Genomic DNA, 22,252 nt, shown 5'->3' with positions numbered 1-22,252 from the left:
AATACTGCAGGAAGGTTTGATCAGCCTAATTAAGGTTAAAGTTCTTCCTTTGTTTTCCATAGCATACATGTGAGTTCTCTGAGGTAAAGATCAAAAACAAAGTAACGTACCTTTTATTTTACTAATTATTTACCATATAAGAAAATGTATTCTTATAATAATCTAAATTAGAGCATTGTAAATTAGGAATTAAAGATATCAGATTATCCTTTTAAATCCAAGTTGAACTTTATTATTTTTCTGTATATAATATAACACAAAATATTTACATTAGCATTATTTGTATGATTGCCATGTTTGTTTATTCAGCATGCCTTGGGTGGGAGCCACATTTATAAGAAGCTTTTGAAAACCTCTCTTTTCTGTCATGGATCATCAGGTTTCCCTGCAATAAAAAAAAGAAAAGATCATTAAGTCACAAACACTACTTCCACACCAAGTACAACCAACATATACTGTGAGAAAGGTTTAGTCTGTTATCCCGAACTCTACAACTTTCTGGTTTCATAGTTGTTCGAGGTCTAAGTAAATCTACATTTCTGGTAAGTTTATGTACAGCACACCTGTCAGTACTTTCAAAATTGTGCTGAGGTGCAACCCTGAGGTACTGCATGTACAGTTTTTTATGGCAACTTCATGGCCATAGTGGTAAAGACTTTAAACACAAACACACTTCTTTTCATATCTTAGTGAGGACATCTACTTGACTTTATGTTTTCCCTAGCCACTTACCATAACCATCACAAGTGAATGGCTAACTCTAACCCTTAGCTTAAACCTAACCATAGCCTAACTGTAACCCTGACACTAAACCACATTTTGAGCCTTAAACATGTCTCCAAACTCGTGGGGCCGGGCATTTTGTCCCCATAAGGGCTGTTGGTCCCCACAAGTATAGTAGCATTCCAATTTTTTGTCCTTACAAAGATATCTAAACATGGTACACACACACACACACACACACACACACACACACACACACACACACACACACACACACAAATGTGAGCAAACACAAAACTATTCTTAGTCAACATACCTCCTGCGTTTTCTGGTATAAATGGCTTCAAAGTTCCATCTCTCTCTAGCTCGTGTAGGGCTATGTAATCTGGAATGACTGTAAGATTGAAACCATCATAAACAAACTTAGTGTTTAGTAAGGGCTGTTTGAGTATTCTCTAAGTCATACACACAGGTCTTACCTTTAGAGTCCTCATTGGGATAAGCAGGCATCACTGTAAGTCCGACCACAAGAACAAGGATCAGGAGCACAATATGAGCTTTCATTTTCTACAGGAGAAATGAGGTTTAGTGTAGTCCTTTGGCTTCAATTCCACATTAAGGGCAGAAAAACAGATTTTTAATAATAGCCCAGCTTACCTTTTTATTGACGAGCAGTAGCCTCTCAATGGGTCTTTAAAGTTATAACTGCTGTTTACAGTGTCTCAGACTGACTTATAAACCAGTCCAGCAGGACTTAAGCTAGGTGTGCACATGTCAGAAGCATCTTAAAAATCTACCCAGGTCAGTTTTGGGAAATAAAGTGTTCTAAAATTAAATCACATGTTCCCTGTATTCAAAAGCACAGAGCTTGGCAAACTGAACTAAACTGCTCACACTGATATGAGGGTTAGGTATTTGACTGGGTTAGCAATAAAGAGCACTCAAAGCAAACATACTGACGCTAAACAAAAACAATGATTGTGAAATAAAAGACTTGAAACTAAGCTTCAATTTAAATTTGCACGTATAGGCAAGGCAAATAGGAGTTGAAACTATTCATCTACAGTCACTCTGTTTTAATGTTACAAAAAGTCAAACCCTTTTTAAAGCAATCACGAAAACCTGTGTTTTTGTTACAATGAGATCCACCAAAAAGGCTCCGTATAAACGACTCCTTCTGTAATTCCTAGTATTCTATGTTGCAACTTGTAAACAGTAGATGAACAGATATATCATGACTGCATATTTTTCAGCAGTGTAACTATGTAGCTCTAAAAAAAAAAGAAATAGAAAAAGTGTGCCATTTGCATGTTGTTTTTCATTTCCCCAGATGACTGCAATTTAGAAACAGAGTAACTTCATATTTATCAAAGATTTTGTTTTGTCAAAGAGCTTGTTTTTCTTAGAGTAAAATGAGACTCCCCTCCTCCGCAGTTCTGTAAAAAAGTCAATACAAACTCAGAAAATCTCCCTGTGACTCTTCAGCTAACCTCTCCAAATATCTTATTGTCAATACTATTATTATCACTTTTGTAACTGCTATTTTTTTTTGCAGAATAACATACCAGACAAAAACAAAATGTAGAAGAGAATAGTATGAAGTTAGAAGATGTCAAGGTGTGTGGAGTGTAAGGCTGAGGATTCAAATGCAGAACACAAGAGGTCGACTTCAGCAAAAAGTGAGCCTTTAATATGGTTTATAAGACAAAGTCTAAAATAGCAGAGAAAAGTCCAGAAAGTAAAGAAACAATAATCCAATAACCACAATGAGTGAGGCTAACAGTATGCTGAGCACAGGGAACAAACACGGGAAATGGAGTAGATGCTGTGAAAAAGTATAAAGGCTGATTAGGGAATGTCCAACAGCAGAGTAAGGACTGGCAAGGACAATCAGGCAGATGAGAGCAACACTACACAGGGCATGAGAGAAACAAATCTTCACTGTAAAATAGGAAAAAATATAATGGGTACTAACACTTAACATGTATGAAAGAACATGAAGACTAACATTTAACACAAAAAGATGTGACAGAGAGAGGAGCAGATAGGGAAATGCTCAGGGAACTTAAACATCTACCAAAAACACGGAAAATAATAACACAAAATCCACAGAATCACAACAGCCACACCGAGGAAAATGTCAGGTTAAAATAACCCATAATTAGCCAACTTTTAAAAATCTGTTTAGAAAAAAATGGATAAATCTGATCACAAGTTTGAATTTGCAAATGTCACACTGATGCAATATTTCAACATTGTAGAGCCTCTAATGTGGGCCTTGCTAGTGTTTGCTCAAAAAACAATTTATTTAGATTATGATTGGTTACACATGTAAACCATCAAAATTGTATTTACTTACAGAGAATGCACCTGCAAAGTAATGCGATCCTAGCTGAACAATTAAGTTAAAGACTGAGACACTTTAACTAAGAAAGAATTCACATAGTTCCTATTAACTGCATTAAATCAGACAAATTTCATGATCTTTCCATTTTACCTTTTGTTTAATCTTATAAAGGTGTGACACATTCCTCCTCTGATACAGAACGTTCTGTAGTTCAGTGTTTCCCAACCGTTCCACCTGATTAGTACTCTAAGCGATCGGCATGAGTAACGGGCAGAATAATTACCTTCTCTTCCTGCTCTAATTAAATGGGTTGCCAACTGCCAGTGAAACAAAGACAAAGAAGCAATTGCGTAATAGTCATGCTGTGAGACGCGTAATAGCAATAGATACATTTTTTTTTTTTTTTAAAAAGTAGTCAATCTGACCTGGGTCCTGGAGAAAATTCTGACCCAGATGAAGGCCCTAGCATGAGTAGTGATCAGAAGAAAGCAAAAAAGGTATACTGGGGACAAACCAAGCCAATTTCGCTATACCTAATGCGCGGGAAAAAAATATAATATGCTTTTTGTGACATTTTTGTTTGGTGGTGTGCTGTTTTCTAAAGTAAAATATGTGCCGTGGCTCCAAAAGGTTGGGAAACACTGCTGTAGTTAGGTAAATGTTCTATCTCACCATTCTGTGCAGGCTATTTTGTTCTGCAGCGCCCCCTAGTGGATAAATGTAAAACTGGTTTATCATAAAGTCTGATTTTTAAATATTCTTCCGAGACCCAGCATATTCATTTATGGACATTTGTCATTTTGGTCTTTATAACTTTTGACTTATTTGAGCTACCCTACTAAGTCCTGGTGTGCCTAATTGGGGATATCCTGGTCTTTCTGATGATATCTCATGTGTTTGGGTGGTCTCTTTCAGTTCCAAAGAAACAGGAAATCACAAAAAAGTTCAACAGGAAGATACTTTTTTCCTCGGTTCTCAGGAGGATATGGTCAAAATACATAATTGGTTTAAATGTGCCTGTCTGAATCTTGGTGATTCTATCACGTCTGTTATGCAGCTTATACATCTTCTCATAAAACCCATCATTTTTATTTCATATTATTTTTACAAATGATTTTACTCTATACTTTTTCCCCATTAATTTTCTCCTAAATGTGGAATAAGAATAACACCATTAAAGAAGATATATAAAGTCAGAAAAATGAAAGAGAGGAAAATAAGTAAACATGAATAGTGGAGAAACTTTGAAATGGCAGACAAAAACGTTTTATTACAACATATGGTAATCCATCAGAGAAAATTACTCTTGACTGAATGCTTAAAATCTTAAAAGCAGTACTGAGATTCTAACGTAATGAAGTAAATGTTGTGAGTGGCTCGTTTCCAGGTGCTAATTTGAGCCAAAAGACAACCAGTGATTAACTAGAACCCTTAAGAACAGCTTGAAACAGTCAAGAAAATGGTATCCTTTAGTAAAATCTGTCATCACAAGGCATTTAACAGGGATTCAGTTATAATAGCATGCTTTTACCTACATCACAAAATCAGTACATCACCAGAGATTTAGCTCAAAGCAGCAGATTGGTTGCCTTGAGATAATTATGGCTACAATGTTCAAGCTAACAGTCTGGGGGCTAATAGGCACATCTTTAACTAAAACACTATGTCACACGTAAAGATAATTTTAAAAAAAATTGTCAATTTGTCAAATTAAACTAACATTGAAAAAAATGTTATTAAAGCTCAGCCTTTAGTGGCTTCCTGCTTCAATAACTGGTGAATGATGATGTTGTCTACAGGTCTTAGTGTCTCCAGGATAGCCCCAATTTTAACTCTAAACACTTCATTCAAACATTTTGTGTATTTGTGACACATATAGTAAATTATATAACATATTTACACAGACACCTGAGGTGATAGATCAGGTTGCCTGGTGACCATAATGCAGGTATATTCATATTTTGTGCACCAACAGTGTCTGGGTTTTTGTTCCGTTTTGGTTAAGGTTAGAAAAGTTTGTGATTTGTTCCGCTTTTATCCAACCGGGCTGTTCAGAGATAACACCCACATTGTAAAAATCCCCCTCTGAACATGTCTATGTCATGGTAACTGTACCATGTTTGTTGTACTTTAAAGAATTTCCCAACTTATTATGTTTCAAACTCAAACACAAAGAAAATAATGAACAATTTAGATTTCTTTGGAAACTAATTGCCCTGATGTTTCCCCACATCTCATTAACAGAATGGAGTGTGTAATGATTTCATGGTCCATTTGACAGAATGGCTGCAGATATATATTAAAATAACAACATTATCTCTCCGTTATTAACTTATTTACCGTTTTAATGCTGACTAATTATTAATTGGCAAAATTGTTCACTACAGATGCTTCCGACTGGCTTTACTTCCCCTTTGCTCAACTCAATTTATGCACAGCTGATGCATTTTAGCTCATATCTATTGCTTTGTTTCTGATTAGGAAATGATGCATAAATGGTGAAACATCGAAAACATTTGTATCTGGATTTACTTTGTTTACACTTTAAGCAGTTTGCTCAGCAACAGTCAGCTCTGATGCATATTAGTGTAAATGACCACCAATACACAGCATTACCAGATCACCCAAACCACCTGCTAATGGGATGCATTTGACCACATATCTGCTGTTGTATAAACTAATTTCCCCGGATGCATCTACAGCAAAATAACAAGGAAATACTGTATCAAGGACACAATGATAATTTTCTTTTGCCTTGTCTTGAACCATTTTGCAATTCTAACACTTGGAACAGGCCATACATGTTTATCACCTTAAACATTTTTAAATAATGCCTGTAAAAGAAGTCTGGTGCCTGTCCGGCAGAATGATGTAATAACCTTTCAAGGGGACCCTTTGATCTACAAGTACCAGCAGAAACTTTGCAGCTGACAGTTACATGTTTAAATGTTGAGATACTGTAGCGGAAACATATTTTAGAATCAAATGCGAAAGGCTTTGCATATTACAAAAAATCTTACTGGGTCACTCTGTCTCAAATCATCGTTGTCCTTCAGCTCAGCCATCTTTGACTTTCCTAAAAATATTCATGGTTTGCATATATGTCATGATTGCTATGACATTTTGCCCCCAAAAACCATCTCACGTTGTCAAAGACCACTATTGACAAAGTAATTAAAATGTTCAAAATTTAATGTAAAATGAAACACACAGAATGCTTTTTGACCTAAAAATGCTATTTTCACTAAACTTCCTAAAAACTTCCTTAAAACTTCCTGTTTTAAATTTTTCATTGTGTTTAGGATACGTGCCAGAATATTACACAAATGTGTAAATTAATGTTGTTGTTTTTAAAATCTAGAAAGGTATTTAATATCTTAAGGTAAAATTTCACAACAATTATCATACAGAATATATCCAAACTTTAAACATTTCATGGAAAACAAAGGTGGCTGAAAAGAGAAGTTACTAGAAATTTAATGAGTTAAGATGGAATGACCCACAAAGTTTCCACATCAGTTTATTTTGTTCATTAGTAATTAGTTTATTGGCCATCGCAAGCCATGTGTTGCTCACCTGTGTGCAATACAGAAAACATTTGTAACGGTTTAAGCCAAGTGAATTATTTTATGAGAGCAGAACAAGAACAACAACGCAGAAGCATCCCTTATGAGTGAATAATGTAATAAAGTCTACAGTTTACTGTGTTTCTTCTCCGTTGCATCAACCCAACCTCGACAAGAGGAGAGCTCCAAGCTACATTTTGCTGCTGGGATCCAGTTACAGCATTGACATTAAAACCAGAGCCCTTGATTGGAAGAATTATGACAACTTATACAGCTGGACAAGTTGAACTCCTCTCTGGTGATGACAGATTCAAATGACATGCTAGCAATGTTTTCTATAGCATCATCATGGTGCTAAAAGGTAATACAAATATACCTGGAAAAATGGCATGTTGATAATTCCTTGTCCAGGTAGTTCCCCTGTTATACACAGCCATTTCATCACAAACTCCTTCTAATCAAACTACAACAACCAACAAACTAACACTGGAGGTTGCCACGCTACTGTCTGCACACACTATAGAGATTGTAAATCAGCAGTGGTGTGCTGGTAGTTGACATGTTCTATATAACATCAGAGCTAAGTACAGTTTTTTCCCAAAACATTTCTAAATACGAAGATATGTGACATCACAGCAAAATAAACTCAGGGATGGTACTGAGTGTGCTTGTGTATACCTTAAACTAGACTACTAAAACCCACATCTATACTGTTCATACTCTTTCTTGTAAAGACAAACTCAATTTCCTGTTGTCTATGACATGATGGATAAATGTAAATGCATTTGTTTAGAAGCGATTCAGACTAAACTCCACACAAGACACACAACTCTTGTATCAGTCCTACTTCAAGGAGACGATAACAGTCAACACATGGCAAAACTAAACTAAACAACATAGAGGAGAGCCGTTGAGAGAAGTTGCCATTCCAGGAACTTTGCAGTATAATGCAGTTCTTGAGTTTTATTTTGTCCGTAGACAAACAACAGTAAAATGGTTGAAAGCTGGAGTTTTGACTGCACTGCAGTCAAGCTTCAGCCTCTTCAGGTCTTTGCAACCGTGTGGAAGAAATGCACATCTTTTGGACCATCGTTTGGTGTCACAGCTGCTAATGAAAGCTATTTTCCACACATCCCAAGTGTTTGTTTAATTCACCAAGCCCACAGGTGAGAGAAACAAATTAACTGTCCTATGAGATCTGGTTCGCAGGGAGTTGCTGGGAGTTGCCATCATCCCCCCTCTCGGATTGGTGTTTATAAAGGTCACATGGCATGAGAGGGAGGGGCTGTCCCTGCTCTGGCAGCATTGACTCATAAGGTGGTGCTGCCTCCAGTGGGAAGGAGATGGATGCAAGATGTTGATGCTCCTGCTCTTGCAGTCCCAGTGGGTAGTGGGAGGGAGAAAACCAGGCAGCACTGGCTGAGGTCTCTCCGCAGTGTGGGGAAGGATCTGTAAGGGAGTAGCAAGGCCGTTCATCCTGCTCTGCTCCCCCCTGACAGGGGTCCACCAATGAGTAAGGAGGTGGGTCATCTGTAGGGATGTAGATCTGAGTCGAACCTGGACCAACACACTCATCATAGCTACAGGCAAAAGGACAAAAATGAAAAAGTTAGATAAATTACAGAACATTGATTTTATATCATAACATCAGTTACTAAGTTATGTTCTTCTTTGCCATTTGTGCATGTGGGTGTCTGGAGGTGGTTTTCTTTTTTCTTTCTTTTTTTTTTTTAGCTTACTCCAAGTGCAGGCACATAAAATGTTTCCTTCCCAACACAGGAAAAATGATAGCAACTGCAAAATAACTCATAATTAAAGGGAGTAATCTGCTCAAACTCTTAATGGGCATTTTGTAAAGAAACATGTCTTTAGCAAATTTACAGTTGTGCTGACAAATGGTTCATGTCAGGTAGTGCGCTTGCTGAACTCTCCCAATGCTTATCTTTTTAATAAGCCAGCTTTTAATCTGCTATTTCATGATAGCTTGATGCCATTGCCTTATTTCTATGTCTATGTTCAAATACATCCATCCATAATAGAAATTCACAAGAGAATACCATAGAAGACAAGATGGTGCCTGGCCTACCCCTCCCACCATCAGACATGAGCTGTTGCACTGAGACATTCAGTTTCAAATATAAAGACAGTTTTAACTATGCACAATCAAGCAATATCTACAATGTGCTCTATATAAAACCATCTAAAACATACATTTGGAAGATAAATAGGCAAGACACAAAAAAACATAAACCTGCAGAATTCAGCTGTAGTCTAGAAAAGGTTTATGTATTTGTAATACAAATTTTAAATACAGTTGTTCAGTGTTCTGGTAGGGAAAACCAAAGATGCACACTGTTGGCACTCAGGACTGAGCTGTTAATGAAGCCATAATATTGTTTTGCTTGACTAGTGACTCTATACATGCATAGCTGCAGTTATTAAGTCTTAATGAAAAGTGAGATTAAAGTTCCATGGCTTTTATCAAAATATTCACTTAAATAAGTGGGCTTAATCCATGTAAGGCAAACTGTAAATTCAACCTTAAAATTATGAAAGATTTCTGCAGGCTAGATGGATTATAACTGAATAAAAGACAAACAAAATACAAGCCAATGTAAAACGTTTCTTGTTTGACAGCAACTGCGTCATGTTGATGCTGGAAAGATGCAAAGCATGGGCACAATGACGTGACTGGTTCAGCTGCTGTTGTTCTGATCATTGCTCTGCCACTGCAAACCATGAGGAGCCCTAGAATTTTTATTTTATAAAATAGCCCTGTGTGTGGAAGTAATGGTAGATGAGAATGGGCCGTAGGAAGAGGTAAATCAGCGTAACTTAATCAGCACAGTGGTTAACAACATCAATACACAGCAGTGCCACACATGTGTGTGTATGAGTTTCTTTCTTTCTTTTTCAATTTCATTTTAGTTCAATTCAATTTTATTTATACAATACCAAATCACAACAGCATGCAGTTGCCTCAAGGCGCTTCATATTCTACAATAATACAAAGAAAACGGAGAAAACCCCAACAATCACATGACCTCCTATAAGTAAGCGCTTAAACGATAGTTTCTTTCACGTTAAATTTGTGTCTTTCTGTGTATAGAAAAAGTGAGTGAGAGCTACTTCCGCCACGATGTGAAGATAACAGCTAATGTTCACTCCAGTTGAACAGTAGCTGACGTCATTAGCCGTTTCCGGGTCAAAACTTTTCAGGTCTCAAAGTCAAACAAACACTGCGGCATCACTAAGAGTTAGAAAACTGTTTAAATAATGTAAATATGTAAGAAAAATTGTGTATGTTTCTGTTCCGTGTCCTGTGTACTGTTTGTTTGTATATTTGTCTTTTTGGCTGCTGTTACAACCAAATTTCCCCTTGTGGGACAATTAAAGGATTATTCTATTCTATTCTATTCTATTCTAAATTCTTTCATCTTTAATGACATGATCAGTGTTGCTGCTTTACCAGGTGTAACAATTAAGTTTGACATCTAGGCATCCATGAAAACAGGATTTATTAAGTTTAACAGAGTTTGAAGTTAGCAGGGAGTTAGCTCGCTAGTTTCCATCTAACGTTGATATACTATGTTCTGACTGAGAGATTTCTGAAAAATTAAAACGTACAGCTCTGCTATCTCTTCCGACATAAATGAAGATGGAAAACTACACAGTGATGGTTACTGAAGTTGGGCTTGCTGGTATATAATGATGTGCTACATGGTGGCTAGCTACATGGCTATGGTTAGCATAATATGAACACATGAAGGTGGAAGATGAACACAATCACTTTTTTCCACTTGATAAAAGTTAACATGAGGAGAAATATAATACAAAAAACATAATATAGAAAAATAAAGTTTTCTGCGATGGCTTTAGCTATAATTATTTATTATTAAATATTGTTTATCATTTATCATTTATCGTCTTTCTCTTCTCTTTCTCACACCCCCATATAACTCAGGGTTTCAATAAATATTTTCATGTGGATTATTTTCACTTGCCTCATGCTAAGAAATCTGACTGTAAACATCAGTGGCATGACAGCACGTTGAGGTGAAAATTGAAGACAGAGGGAAAGTGAGCGCTAGGCACGATGAGGTGTTGTAACACACTCTAAATCCCTGTGTCTCTTGTCTCTGAGGAGCTATATGCTGCTCTGTTCCCACTGTGTCTGTTTCTGCAAACACCTCACACTAGATAATGAATGAGGTGTTTTACACCTTTGTGTGTTCACTAGCATGTGTGTTAGCAGGGTGTGGCAGAATAAATAATAATTCGCCCCCTCTGGGAGACTTGCTGGGAGCTGCACAACTGCTTTTCTGTTTCTTGTTTTGTTTGTTTGTTTGTTTTTGTCTGCTGCTTGTTTCTATTTAAAGTCCAGACATATCATGTAAATGAAATTCAATATCAAGGTATTAATTTATTAATAACTTAAGGATGCTGTTGCTTGGTGGCAAACAAACACATTGATACAATCCTCATGCTACAGTTTGGGAAATCCATGTTTCAACGTTTTTCCTGCATAGGCTGGCTGCTTCTGTCAATTAAGGCTAGGTTTATCTACTAGTTATTTTGCTATTTTATGCAGCTGTATGGAGGTTTGCTTTACAACAAAGCAACCCCCCCAAACTTTCACATGCAACCAATAAGTGAAGCCTGTCAAAAGCATTGGATGAAGTAGTTTGCCACTGATACAAGTGTGAAGAATGTTGCTTTTTCATTTTTCCTATTAACAGTCATGGTTTATTTAAACCCAGATATTTCCCAGACTTCTAACCTTGACCTAGAAGATTTTGTCTTAACATTTGTCACAGTAGAAAAAGAAGTCAAATGCACACGCATGTCAGCAGAAAGGGAGGACCTCTGGCATGTATTCATGCAATGGTTATGACGCTCTACAGAGCTGAACACCACACAGCTCTTGCTTACAGCATATGGTCTCTGTGTGTCAGTGCAAGTGTGTGTATTTGTGTGTGTAAAGCCAGCATGTTTCTGCTCTTTACCACTGTGAGAGGTTCTTGCCTGTGGAGTTAAACTGTAGATGGTGCTGCTACTGTGTGTGAATCATACCCAAAACTGATTTGATTTTTACAGCATAAAGCAGAAACAATATGAAACCTCTATATGACATTCAACAAATCAGTTTTCATCATATCAAATTACTCTTAGTGCCAGAAAACAATAATCAGGTGTCTACTTTCATTTTCCTGCTTTTCATCTCTTTATATTACCAGTTTGTGCACAGTGGGAAGATTAGTTTCCTCCTATGAGATGACATGTGACACTGTGCAGAAATTGCTTTACAGCTTAATAACATGAAAAAACGCTTCCTGTATTTGTCAGACACTTGCAGTTAGTGTCACGCAGCGTGACACAGCAACGGGCAAATTATTGCAAATGCCTCAGCTGGTCCTAAACATGTCATTATTGAATGTTACGTGAAAAGTCACAGATGCAGGCTGCTGTTGCTCCATCGTGGTGTACTGTTGTACAACTGGTAAAACACAGGTAACGTCTCTGACTGCCTGCCTTTGCAACATGTAATTTACAGTTAATTACATATTATATATCAACAAAGAAGCAAATGTGATTCTAAATTCTCTATAATTCCAAGCTTAAAATACAAATGGATAAACTGTAGTTTTCCATCCATAGGTCGTAGTATCCATAAACTGCTGACCAGAAACTAAGATGTTTCCACTGTTGTAGGCAGAACTCTGGATCAGAATCGGCAATCAGACCAGCAGCATATGCTGTGACACTCGAGACCAGACATAATAATGGGCAAACCTCAGCCTAAATTTGAGCAACATGACATAAATATTCCTTTTCACATGCTCACCATAACAGAATTGAAAAAATTATATTAATAGATCAGTGTCTGGACACATGTAAGTGGCAAACACAAAACAAATCAAAAGGAAACAAAGCTGTGACGTTAATGCTTATTTAAATCTTCTCAGTACACGATGAGAATGTCACACGTGCCTTCCTACACTATGTGCTCACCAATGCTATTATGCAAATCAAATCAGAAAGAAAGGAATCTGTGTCCATGCGTGTGTGTGTGTGTGTGTGCTTGCTGAGCTTCTCCCTGAGAGGAAGCAGAAGCTTTCAGTCTCCACAGGTGAGGCGCTGATCCGCAAGCATGACTTTTTTTTTCTACCAGACTTTGTGTGTGTACGTGTGTGTCGGAAGTGTAGCGTTCACAGTCGCAGCAGGTGAGCTGTTGATCTGAGTTCTCTGAGTTTTCCTCAACCATCTGTGGCCTACACACGCAAAAATATGCACGCCCACACACGCTCTGATCATATGACTGCAACTACCTGCTTCTTCACAGGGTACCAAACAATAATTTGCCAGCACTATGGTTACAAAAAAAAGTGTGATTCGAATGTACAGGGAGTGCAGAATTATTAGGCAAATGAGTATTTTGTCCACATCATCCTCTTCATGCATGTTGTCTTACTCCAAGCTGTATAGGCTCGAAAGCCTACTACCAATTAAGCATATTAGGTGATGTGCATCTCTGTAATGAGAAGGGGTGTGGTCTAATGACATCAACACCCTATATCAGGTGTGCATAATTATTAGGCAACGTCCTTTCCTTTGGCAAAATGGGTCAAAAGAAGGACTTGACAGGCAAGACTAATTTTTCTAAGGTTTTATGGACTGATGAAATGAGAGTGAGTCTTGATGGGCCAGATGGATGGGCCCGTGGCTGGATTGGTAAAGGGCAGAGAGCTCCAGTCCGACTCAGACGCCAGCAAGGTGGAGGTGGAGTACTGGTTTGGGCTGGTATCATCAAAGATGAGCTTGTGGGGCCTTTTCGGGTTGAGGATGGAGTCAAGCTCAACTCCCAGTCCTACTGCCAGTTTCTGGAAGACACCTTCTTCAAGCAGTGGTACAGGAAGAAGTCTGCATCCTTCAAGAAAAACATGATTTTCATGCAGGACAATGCTCCATCACACGCGTCCAGTACTCCACAGCGTGGCTGGCAAGAAAGGGTATAAAAGAAGAAAAACTAATGACATGGCCTCCTTGTTCACCTGATCTGAACCCCATTGAGAACCTGTGGTCCATCATCAAATGTGAGATTTACAAGGAGGGAAAACAGTACACCTCTCTGAACAGTGTCTGGGAGGCTGTGGTTGCTGCTGCACGCAATGTTGATGGTGAACAGATCAAAACACTGACAGAATCCATGGATGGCAGGCTTTTGAGTGTCCTTGCAAAGAAAGGTGGCTATATTGGTCGCTGACTTGTTTTTGTTTTGTTTTTGAATGTCAGAAATGTATATTTGTGAATGTGGAGATGTTATATTGGTTTCACTGGTAAAAATAAATAATTGAAATGGGTATATATTTGTTTTTTGTTAAGTTGCCTAATAATTATGCACAGTAATAGTCACCTGCACACACAGATATCCCCCTAAAATAGCTAAAACTAAAAACAAACTAAAAACTACTTCCAAAAACATTCAGCTTTGATATTAATGAGTTTTTTGGGTTCATTGAGAACATGGTTGTTGTTCAATAATAAATTTATTCCTCAAAAATACAACTTGCCTAATAATTCTGCACTCCCTGTATGGATGTGAGTGTATGTGAGTTTATGCATATGCGTTAGTTGGCTGCTGTCCTGTAGTCCAAGCCAAAAAGTACGTCTCACACGCAGGCGGTCCAGAACATTCTGGTTTCCTGCCAGAGTACTGACGTAGCGCTCTAGCTCCCCTTCCTTTTCCCTGCTCTCCTCTTTGCTTTCTTTCCTTATTCTTGATAGAAATCTGAGGAGTTGTTCACAGTTACTCTCACATTTCCGCTGTTCAAACTGAAATTCTCTAACTGCGTATGGGCACAATTTGTCGCCCACATTAGGCCCTACAGCTCAAGCATCATTTAACACCACCAAACCCTGCTGCTACCAGGTGCATCCCTTCACATATGAGGTTTGACCAAAAACAATAGCAAACTTTACAATTGAAGTCCATATGGGGCATTTTAAACACTGCACAGAGAATAAGCTGAAAGGAAAAAAAACCCCATTAACTTAAAAATAACAAGGTCATGTCTTGATTTTTTTTTCTATTTCTATTGTCATATGTAACAAAGAAAAATGCATTTTTGCAAACAGTGTTTGTCAGGGAGACAAAAGGTTAACTCACTTAAAACAATGTGGTTTGTAGTGTTTTGATTTTTAAGTTCATATATGTAGATCAGTTCCAAAGAGCCCAAAAAAACAATCATAATCCAGCAAGCACTACATTTCTTATTTACCTTCTATGTGAACTGAGGAGATGAAGATGGGAATCCTTGATTATGTCACATGCAGCAGTTCTGTGATGCTCAATACATTGCACATGCCAATTACTTTGTAACTACATAAGAAAAGAGCAAAAAGCTGGATTTCTTTCCGCAATGTGGTGCCACTGTGTCTGATTATTACTATTATTATTAAATTTCAGTGAGTCATTTCAGTAAATTATCTCTCTGATATCCTCGTTATCCCTGTTGTCTGACAATAATTGTGGAAGTGATAAGATGTAATGTCATCTCAATCACGTACTACAGATGGATGACACTCCCGGATAATCATGAAATAGAGTGTACACTTGGTGCCAGCAGAAAGGGAGAACTGTAAGCAATATCCTCTGATAAACCATAAAATAAAATGATATGTTCAGTCGTATGACAATTATTCCCTCTGAGTTATAGACTACAGATCATCCACCCTTGAACAGAGTAAAGTGTTTGAACGGTTCTAAAGAACTGTGATGAGAATGAAGCACACACATATGCACTGCAGGGGAGGGATTTATGTGAATTATTAAAGTTGCCAATTAGACCAGCTGACATTTAGATCAAAAACACCATGACACCGGCTTTTAGCAAGTCCATTCTCTCTCTCTCTCTTTCCCTCTTTCTCACACACATGCACATATTCACAGCCAACCTTGCAAAGGGCACCAAAGTTAGCACTGCTCTCTAATAAACGAATTACCACAGAAAAAGGTCAAACCAAGTGGCCAAAGAACAGTGAATGATAGTGTATGAATGGTCACTTATATTTCATACTTGACATTTCACATATATGTCAAAGGAAAGGCTCTTCTTTCTTATTTTGCCAATAGACTGTAGTGTGTAGCTGAGGAAAGGCAAAAAATTCCATTTGACTTGTTTTTTCTTAATATTTTTTTTCAACTTTTGCCAGAAAAAAGGAATTTTCCAAAACCAGAGACCTTCCTGCTCCGTTAAATCTAAGTAATTATCAAACGGTACGTGTAATAAAACCAAAGCGTCCTTCTGTTTCCAATTTTAACAGGTGTCTAGCAGTATTTTAGTTTCATATTTAGTATACAGACATCACTATGGTATATTTTCATTTACATTTTGTTGTAATAAAGCAATAGATGTATAGTAGATTAAACTTTAACTCTGAAAAGAGGGTTTTTTATTTGACTACTGACATCTGTTACACAGGCTTTTTAAATTCAAAAAGCACTTACCGTGGTGGGGAGTCAGGATACACACTGTTTATCTGAGACTCTCTGTATGAGTCAAAGTCTAAACCAGGAGGAAAGTCTTCCAAGCAGCTAGACCTCAGTTCACCTGCTGAACCTCCATAAGAAAAACTGTCTTGTCCTGTGGAGACACAAAAATCAACTTCATGCTGTGCTAGAATCAGACTTTTGTCATCTGGGGACATTCAGTTACTTCAGCGTGATGAACTAAGGTTTATTTGAACCTTTTATGTGGTGCTCTTCTACATGGCATCTCATCTCATACTCCAGCTGCGCTTTACAGATCAGCACCGCACCACTGTATTTAGAGCCAACTTTTGCATATTTCAGTCTGGTATCATGTCCTGATCCTCACCGTAATTAACCCCAAACCTAACCAACCAATTTACGTCAATTTAAGCTCGTAGCATGACACTCAAAAAGATTTAAATGTATAGTCATACCTGAAGTCGTGGACATTGTATCAAGTTGCGTATTAACTTAATGTCTTACGATGCTGTATTTACATTCCAATGGGAGTCTGAAAAGCTACCAAAAAAGGAAGTTCTAGAATATGTCAAGGTGTGTCACAGACTGACCATAGCTTGCTCGAAGGTGAGGGTTTCGGAGTCGACTGTCTTTGCGCAAGCTGCCGACGATGATGGTGATGCATGAGAGGAAGAGGACTAGACCTATAACGATCCCCGCCACCACCAGCGGAGACACCAGGAGAGATGCCTCCCCTCCTGACTCCCTCTCACTCCGGCAGTCTGGGTACTCCCCATGGCTCTGGTTGGAGCTCACTGTAGGGAAACAGAGAGAGATGGAGATCAGGGTGGAGTGTGTATTTGTGTGATTCAGTGTGTTTAACTACTTTAAAAAATAACTGAGGTTTGAGGGAGTGCACCCTTAAAGTTAAATATTAAACTGTTTGCAAAAAGCCAACAAAAAAAATGAAAAAATGAAAAAAACAAACAATAAAACTTGATAGTCAACACTAAAGAAAATGTAAAAAGCAAATTTCCAAGAATTATGAAGTGTGGGCTTAATAGTTTTCCATTTCTGTTTTATTAATAAATACTCATAGACATACAGCAAATGGTACAATTTCCCCACATCTATTACAAAGACAGTCTTCTAGTGCTATCTGTCCATCTGTACATTAAACATGTATCCAACTTGGTGTTGTGAAGTTGGAGTTGTGAAGCCAGTATAACCCAATGACACATTTCTCAAAATCAGTCATCACAAGCTGCACTGCTGAAACACTTTCAGCTGTCATCTCTTGCACTATCCGCCTCCTGAACCGTCAGAAATGGCATCCATCTATTTTGTGAATCAGTGAATCAATTCAGGGTCAAAGGAACTGGAGCTAATCCCAAATGTCGTGGGGTGAAAAGCAGGGTACACCTTAAACGTGTCACTAGAACATTACAAGGCTAACACTGAAAAAGACATCTACGTATTTATGGCACAGAATCGCCAAGAATCACCAATTAATCCAACATTCATGTCTTTCCATTGTGGGTAGAATCCATAGTTTCCAGATGAAACCATTGTCCTGTACCTATAGGTGTAATGAGCTGCAGCGCAGCTGGATGTTACAGTCATGTCAAACATCCCATGGCTTGTAGAACCACCTTAAGCAGCAATCATTTTCCCTATGACTTTATCAGTTTCTCACGTCACTGTGGAAGAATTTTGACCCACTCTCTTTTACAGTGATGCACTGGTTTATTTAAATTTTTGACATTCGTTTGTACACAGCTCTCTTAATGTCCTACCAGACCATTTCAATCAGATTGAGGTCTGAACTTTAACTGGACCATTACAACACCTTCTTTTTCAGCCATTTCGTTGTAGATTTGCTGCTTTGCTTGGAGTCATTGTCCTGTTGCCTGATCCAATTTTAGCCAAGCTTTATCTGTCTGACAAATTGCCTCACATTGACTCCAGAATACTTTAGTATAAAGAGAAGTTCATGGTTGACTCAATGCCCAGGTCCAGCGGCTGAAAAATCAAGGTTTTTACCAAAGTGATGCTGTGCATTACTTTTCGCAAAAGGTCGGCATTAAGTTCCGCGAAACCTCTCTTTGTCACATGACTGTGGGGGCATTTGTTTCTCAGTAACATGTGAGTGCTTTAAATTAGTATAGTCATGTCCTTCCTGCAAAAAGCCCTGATATTACATTATGGAGCATTATCATACATCATCAGCTGTGCATTTGTCTGTCTCTTGTGGTAGGCAAAGCATGCTTTACCTACTACATATATGGAAGGCAGAAGCATTTGTGGTTATTCTCCACCACCAGATGACACCATGAGTTAACATACAGTGTTGTTTTCTGAAATTTTGTTCCTCTACATATTTGGATTTACTTGTCCATAAATAAATGAAAAATTAGTCAAAGTTAAGTTCTCTACCCATCATCCATCTGTTGATCAGATATCTGGTTTTATGACCACAACAGTATGCCAGGGGGTCATGTTATGCAACTGTTGTCTTGCCCTGTACACATAGTACTGCCTCCTCAATCTTTCTCCTTCCCTTCGTCTTCCCCCCTCTTTTCCAGCTCTCTCTCCCCGAGGACTTATTCCATTTCAGTGTGTGACAGATAATTAGACCTAGAGTCTAGGCACACAGTCCCTCTCTCTCTCAGTCATCATCATCATTAGATTACAGACCGATCCTGTTCCTCTCCATTTCTGTTTAATGTCTCATCTGTCTGTTTGTTCTGCTTCTCCAGCATCAGCCTGTTTCTCTGTCTGCCCTCTTATCTGTCTTCCTGCCAATCACTTGGAATCAGTCTGTCTACATTCACAATGCAGGTGAAAGAGAAGACTTCTTTATTCTTTTCCTTTATTTTTCTGTTGCAGTTGTTTTGTTCACTCTGCACCAAAAGTGTTCCGATATTGTCAAGCTATTTATTTTGTTGTGGATAATTAATGCCATTTAGATTTATTATTTATGTATCACTGTGTAGTTTAGATGTTATTTCTCCATATTATCGGAGGATGAGCTCATTGATGCTTCTATTAAAGGACCATTGTGCAATTCTATAGCTCACCCACTGTGTGTACTATACCAGTTCCTCAAAATAAAGTATGTATTCTCTGATTTGACCTTAATTATCTTCTTAAATGATGCAATGCTGTTTTTATGTATTGTTAAACATGCTGTAAATGTACTGTATTTATTTATTTAACTGTAGCATCACAGTGGAGATGAATATTTATAGAATCAAAACCTTAAAATTCAATTTACTTTTCATGACTAAATTCATGCTAACACATTCATCATGTTTCTTTTTGTTTCTTTTTGCCTTTAAAAAGGCAGTGATTTAAACAGAAACTGTATTTAATCCATATATTGAAGTTAAATATCAATAGAAAAAAATGGTCCCATGATCCAGTCACGTTTTGTCTAGTTTTTTGTTTTGTTTTGTTTTTTGTGTTGCTGATGATAATGGTTTTAAATAAAAGCAGTCATCCTAATAATCAGTTTCACAGTTTAACGGGCAGGGTAGAAATCTCTGCCTGTAGAAATCCGTGGGATAGAGGCAATTCGAACTGGGCAAGTCCCTTCACCCATCTGCTCCATTTGAGCTCTGCACTGCCTCCTGGGTACGACTCATCGGATCAGAGACTGGACTATTTAAACAGACGGCCGATCCAAACTTCCTGTATTGGGGTGTTGGTTCCACAGATCGACACAATATAACAAAAGTTAGAAAATAATGATGATAAATGAATGAAAGTGCCTATCAATTATTTATTCACATAACATGCACATGCAAGAGACAATGTGGATACTGTGCCCAGTAAATCACTTCCTTAAAATTGTTTGTCTGCTTGCCAATCAATTCCACTTGAACTTGCGGTACAATCAGCTGATTTCAGGAAAATAGTGACGCAGTCTACAGCACGGCTATGGACATCGCTTTTACTTTTTTTTTTGCACAAAAGGACAAGAGCATGATGGTAAAGTGCAAACTGTATCCAAGACAGAACTTTGAAACACACAGACAGCATCCTAACACTAAGCTAGCCAAAACCAGAGTGATGTTAAAGCTGAGTGAACCGATCTTGAACTTCAACAGGTAACAAAAGCAGTGATGAAGAGTCAGGCTACAGCCTCCATTTATACCTGTTCATGTTTCTCAGGAACCCAATGGAAATCAGTAAGAGCACTGATAAGGAGTCAAGTCGATAAGTGATGCTGACAACGGAAATGGAATTGCTAAATTCTTAATTTCAATTAATCCTTGATTTCCATCCTTTGTGCACATATTAATCACAAATTCCTTCTGGAGTTCAATGAGGGACTAAAATATTATTATTATTAACTTAGGTTTGTGTCTTGCTTGTATGTGCATTTGTGTATTTTAAAACATGTTTAAAACAATTTAACTATTATCTGGACTCAGTATTCAACAAATACTGAGGTCATGGAGGTGCATTTGCATGCAATCCTCCTTCAAGCCCACAACACAAAGGCTGTGTGTGTTGTGCTAAATGAAACAACGATGAAGGAAGAAAGGATGGAAATCTTGGTTTATATTTATCCACAGCAGAGGCAAAGCTAAAAAACAAACACTAACACAAATCAGAACTACAGCAGCCCACGTTACCAGTTGCCTGAAATATTTTTGGCAATGCAGCCAAGTAGCCGTGGAGAGATACAACATATAGAACTGCGCATTTAAAGCTTTGCATAGCATTTGCACCAAAACAACACTTTGGAGTCACTAGAACTGGACTCTGGAGACACAGATGGAGACATCCATCTGATGTTTCCTTGCTGTTTCCTTTTAAAAAAATATTTCTGTCTTTAGCTGCAATGAATGTAAAGCAGGAGGAACAATCAAAGTCTCTAAATGATTTACAATCACAATATTATTTTCATTTCAGTCTCTGGGCTTCTCCATTGCTTTTTTCTTTTCTCTTTCTCCCTTGTATGTCTACGTCTATAATTCTGTTGTCAACAGTAATTTGGTTTAACACATTTCCCCGAGAACAGGAAAATGTTCTCTCACCCCAAATGATTCTCAGCGGACCTCTTTACTCTCTTGGTAATGTCTCCTCTCTCTCACACTTCTTTGTCTCCTCTTTCTCTCTCCCCTAACATGATTTTCTCTTCAATTCTCTTCTCATCTCTTCCTCATAAACTCCATTTTCTCTCATTCTCTCTAGAGAGAACTCACAAGGAAATCTATAATTGTATAGATTTAAATTTGCATAACCCTTGCTTCCTTCCTTCCACACTATGCACATAAACATCTACCTTTGTGAGGAGATTCACTAACATAGCCATCACAGCTGAACGCCTAACCCTAGTCCTAACCTATAAAATACACTGCACAAAAACACTGCCTTAAGGGGACACTAAATCACAACAAAACAAAAACAAAAAAGCCAGTTAAACTTCAGGAATATCAGTCTCTGCAGTTAGGAACCATAAACAATTGTGAATCCAGTTCACCTGCTTTGACGCATATGAAAGTGACAACGGGTGCACTGGAAAGGCAACAACAAGCCAATACACCCCACAGGGAATAGTTTTGCAGGTGGTACATCTAGGTCCATTCAAGTTGCACAGGCAGTCAAGCTCATGGCACATCAGTAGGTGCTGTCACAAGAAAATTCATCTCCCAGCACAGTGTCAAGAATGTGGAGGAGATACCAACAGACAGCCCTTTATACAAGCAGAACTGGGCAGGGCCATAATAGGACATCAATCAAGCAGCAAGACCAGCATTTGCTCCTTTTAAGGAACATGAACAATGCTTACACAATGATCTCTGGCAATCTATTCATGTGCATGTTTCTGACCAAACTATCAGGAACACACTCCATGATGGTGGTGGTAGACCCCAGGATACCTTAGTGGGACCTGTGCTCGCAACCCAGCGTCATGCAACTGGCATTCACCAAAGAACACCAGAAATGTCCACTGACGCGCCGTTCTCCTCACTTAGATTGCAAACATCCTAAATTTTGCAACTGTGTCTCTAGAATCTTTCAAACCTGTCACACGTGAACCTTCTCATGTTTGATTCTGACAGGTTGGTCAGAAACATGGACATGAGCAGTACTCTGCTGAACGTTATTTTG

At 38.1% G+C, this 22,252-nt stretch overlaps 1 protein-coding gene and 1 long non-coding RNA gene across 2 annotated transcripts in view; both read right to left on the bottom strand.

Moving 5' to 3' along the window:
* Positions 1-206: 206 nt before the first annotated feature.
* LOC120714200 lies at positions 207-1,512 on the bottom strand. Its single transcript, XR_005691367.1, has 4 exons — positions 1,381-1,512; positions 1,203-1,290; positions 1,040-1,117; positions 207-385 (listed from the first exon to the last, which is right to left on the bottom strand). It is a non-coding gene; the product is annotated as an uncharacterized LOC120714200 (long non-coding RNA).
* A 2,808-nt stretch (positions 1,513-4,320) lies between these two features.
* Positions 4,321-22,252, bottom strand: part of bean1 (brain expressed, associated with NEDD4, 1) — a 47,540-nt gene continuing 29,608 nt past the window's right edge. Inside the window, exons 3-5 of the mRNA XM_040000295.1 lie at positions 16,738-16,941; positions 16,145-16,280; positions 4,321-8,216 (exon numbers count right to left, since the gene is read on the bottom strand). Of these exons, the coding sequence (XP_039856229.1) occupies positions 7,826-8,216; positions 16,145-16,280; positions 16,738-16,941 (731 nt within the window). The 3' untranslated portion in view covers positions 4,321-7,825. The remainder of the gene's footprint in view (positions 8,217-16,144; positions 16,281-16,737; positions 16,942-22,252) is intronic.

Source organism: Simochromis diagramma, unplaced genomic scaffold, assembly GCF_900408965.1.
Source record: "Simochromis diagramma unplaced genomic scaffold, fSimDia1.1 OVJJ01000596.1, whole genome shotgun sequence".
Classification (NCBI taxonomy): Eukaryota; Metazoa; Chordata; class Actinopteri; order Cichliformes; family Cichlidae; genus Simochromis; species Simochromis diagramma.
The sequence above is the reverse complement of the archived record's forward strand: the minus strand, read 5'-3'. Positions and strand labels throughout refer to the sequence as shown.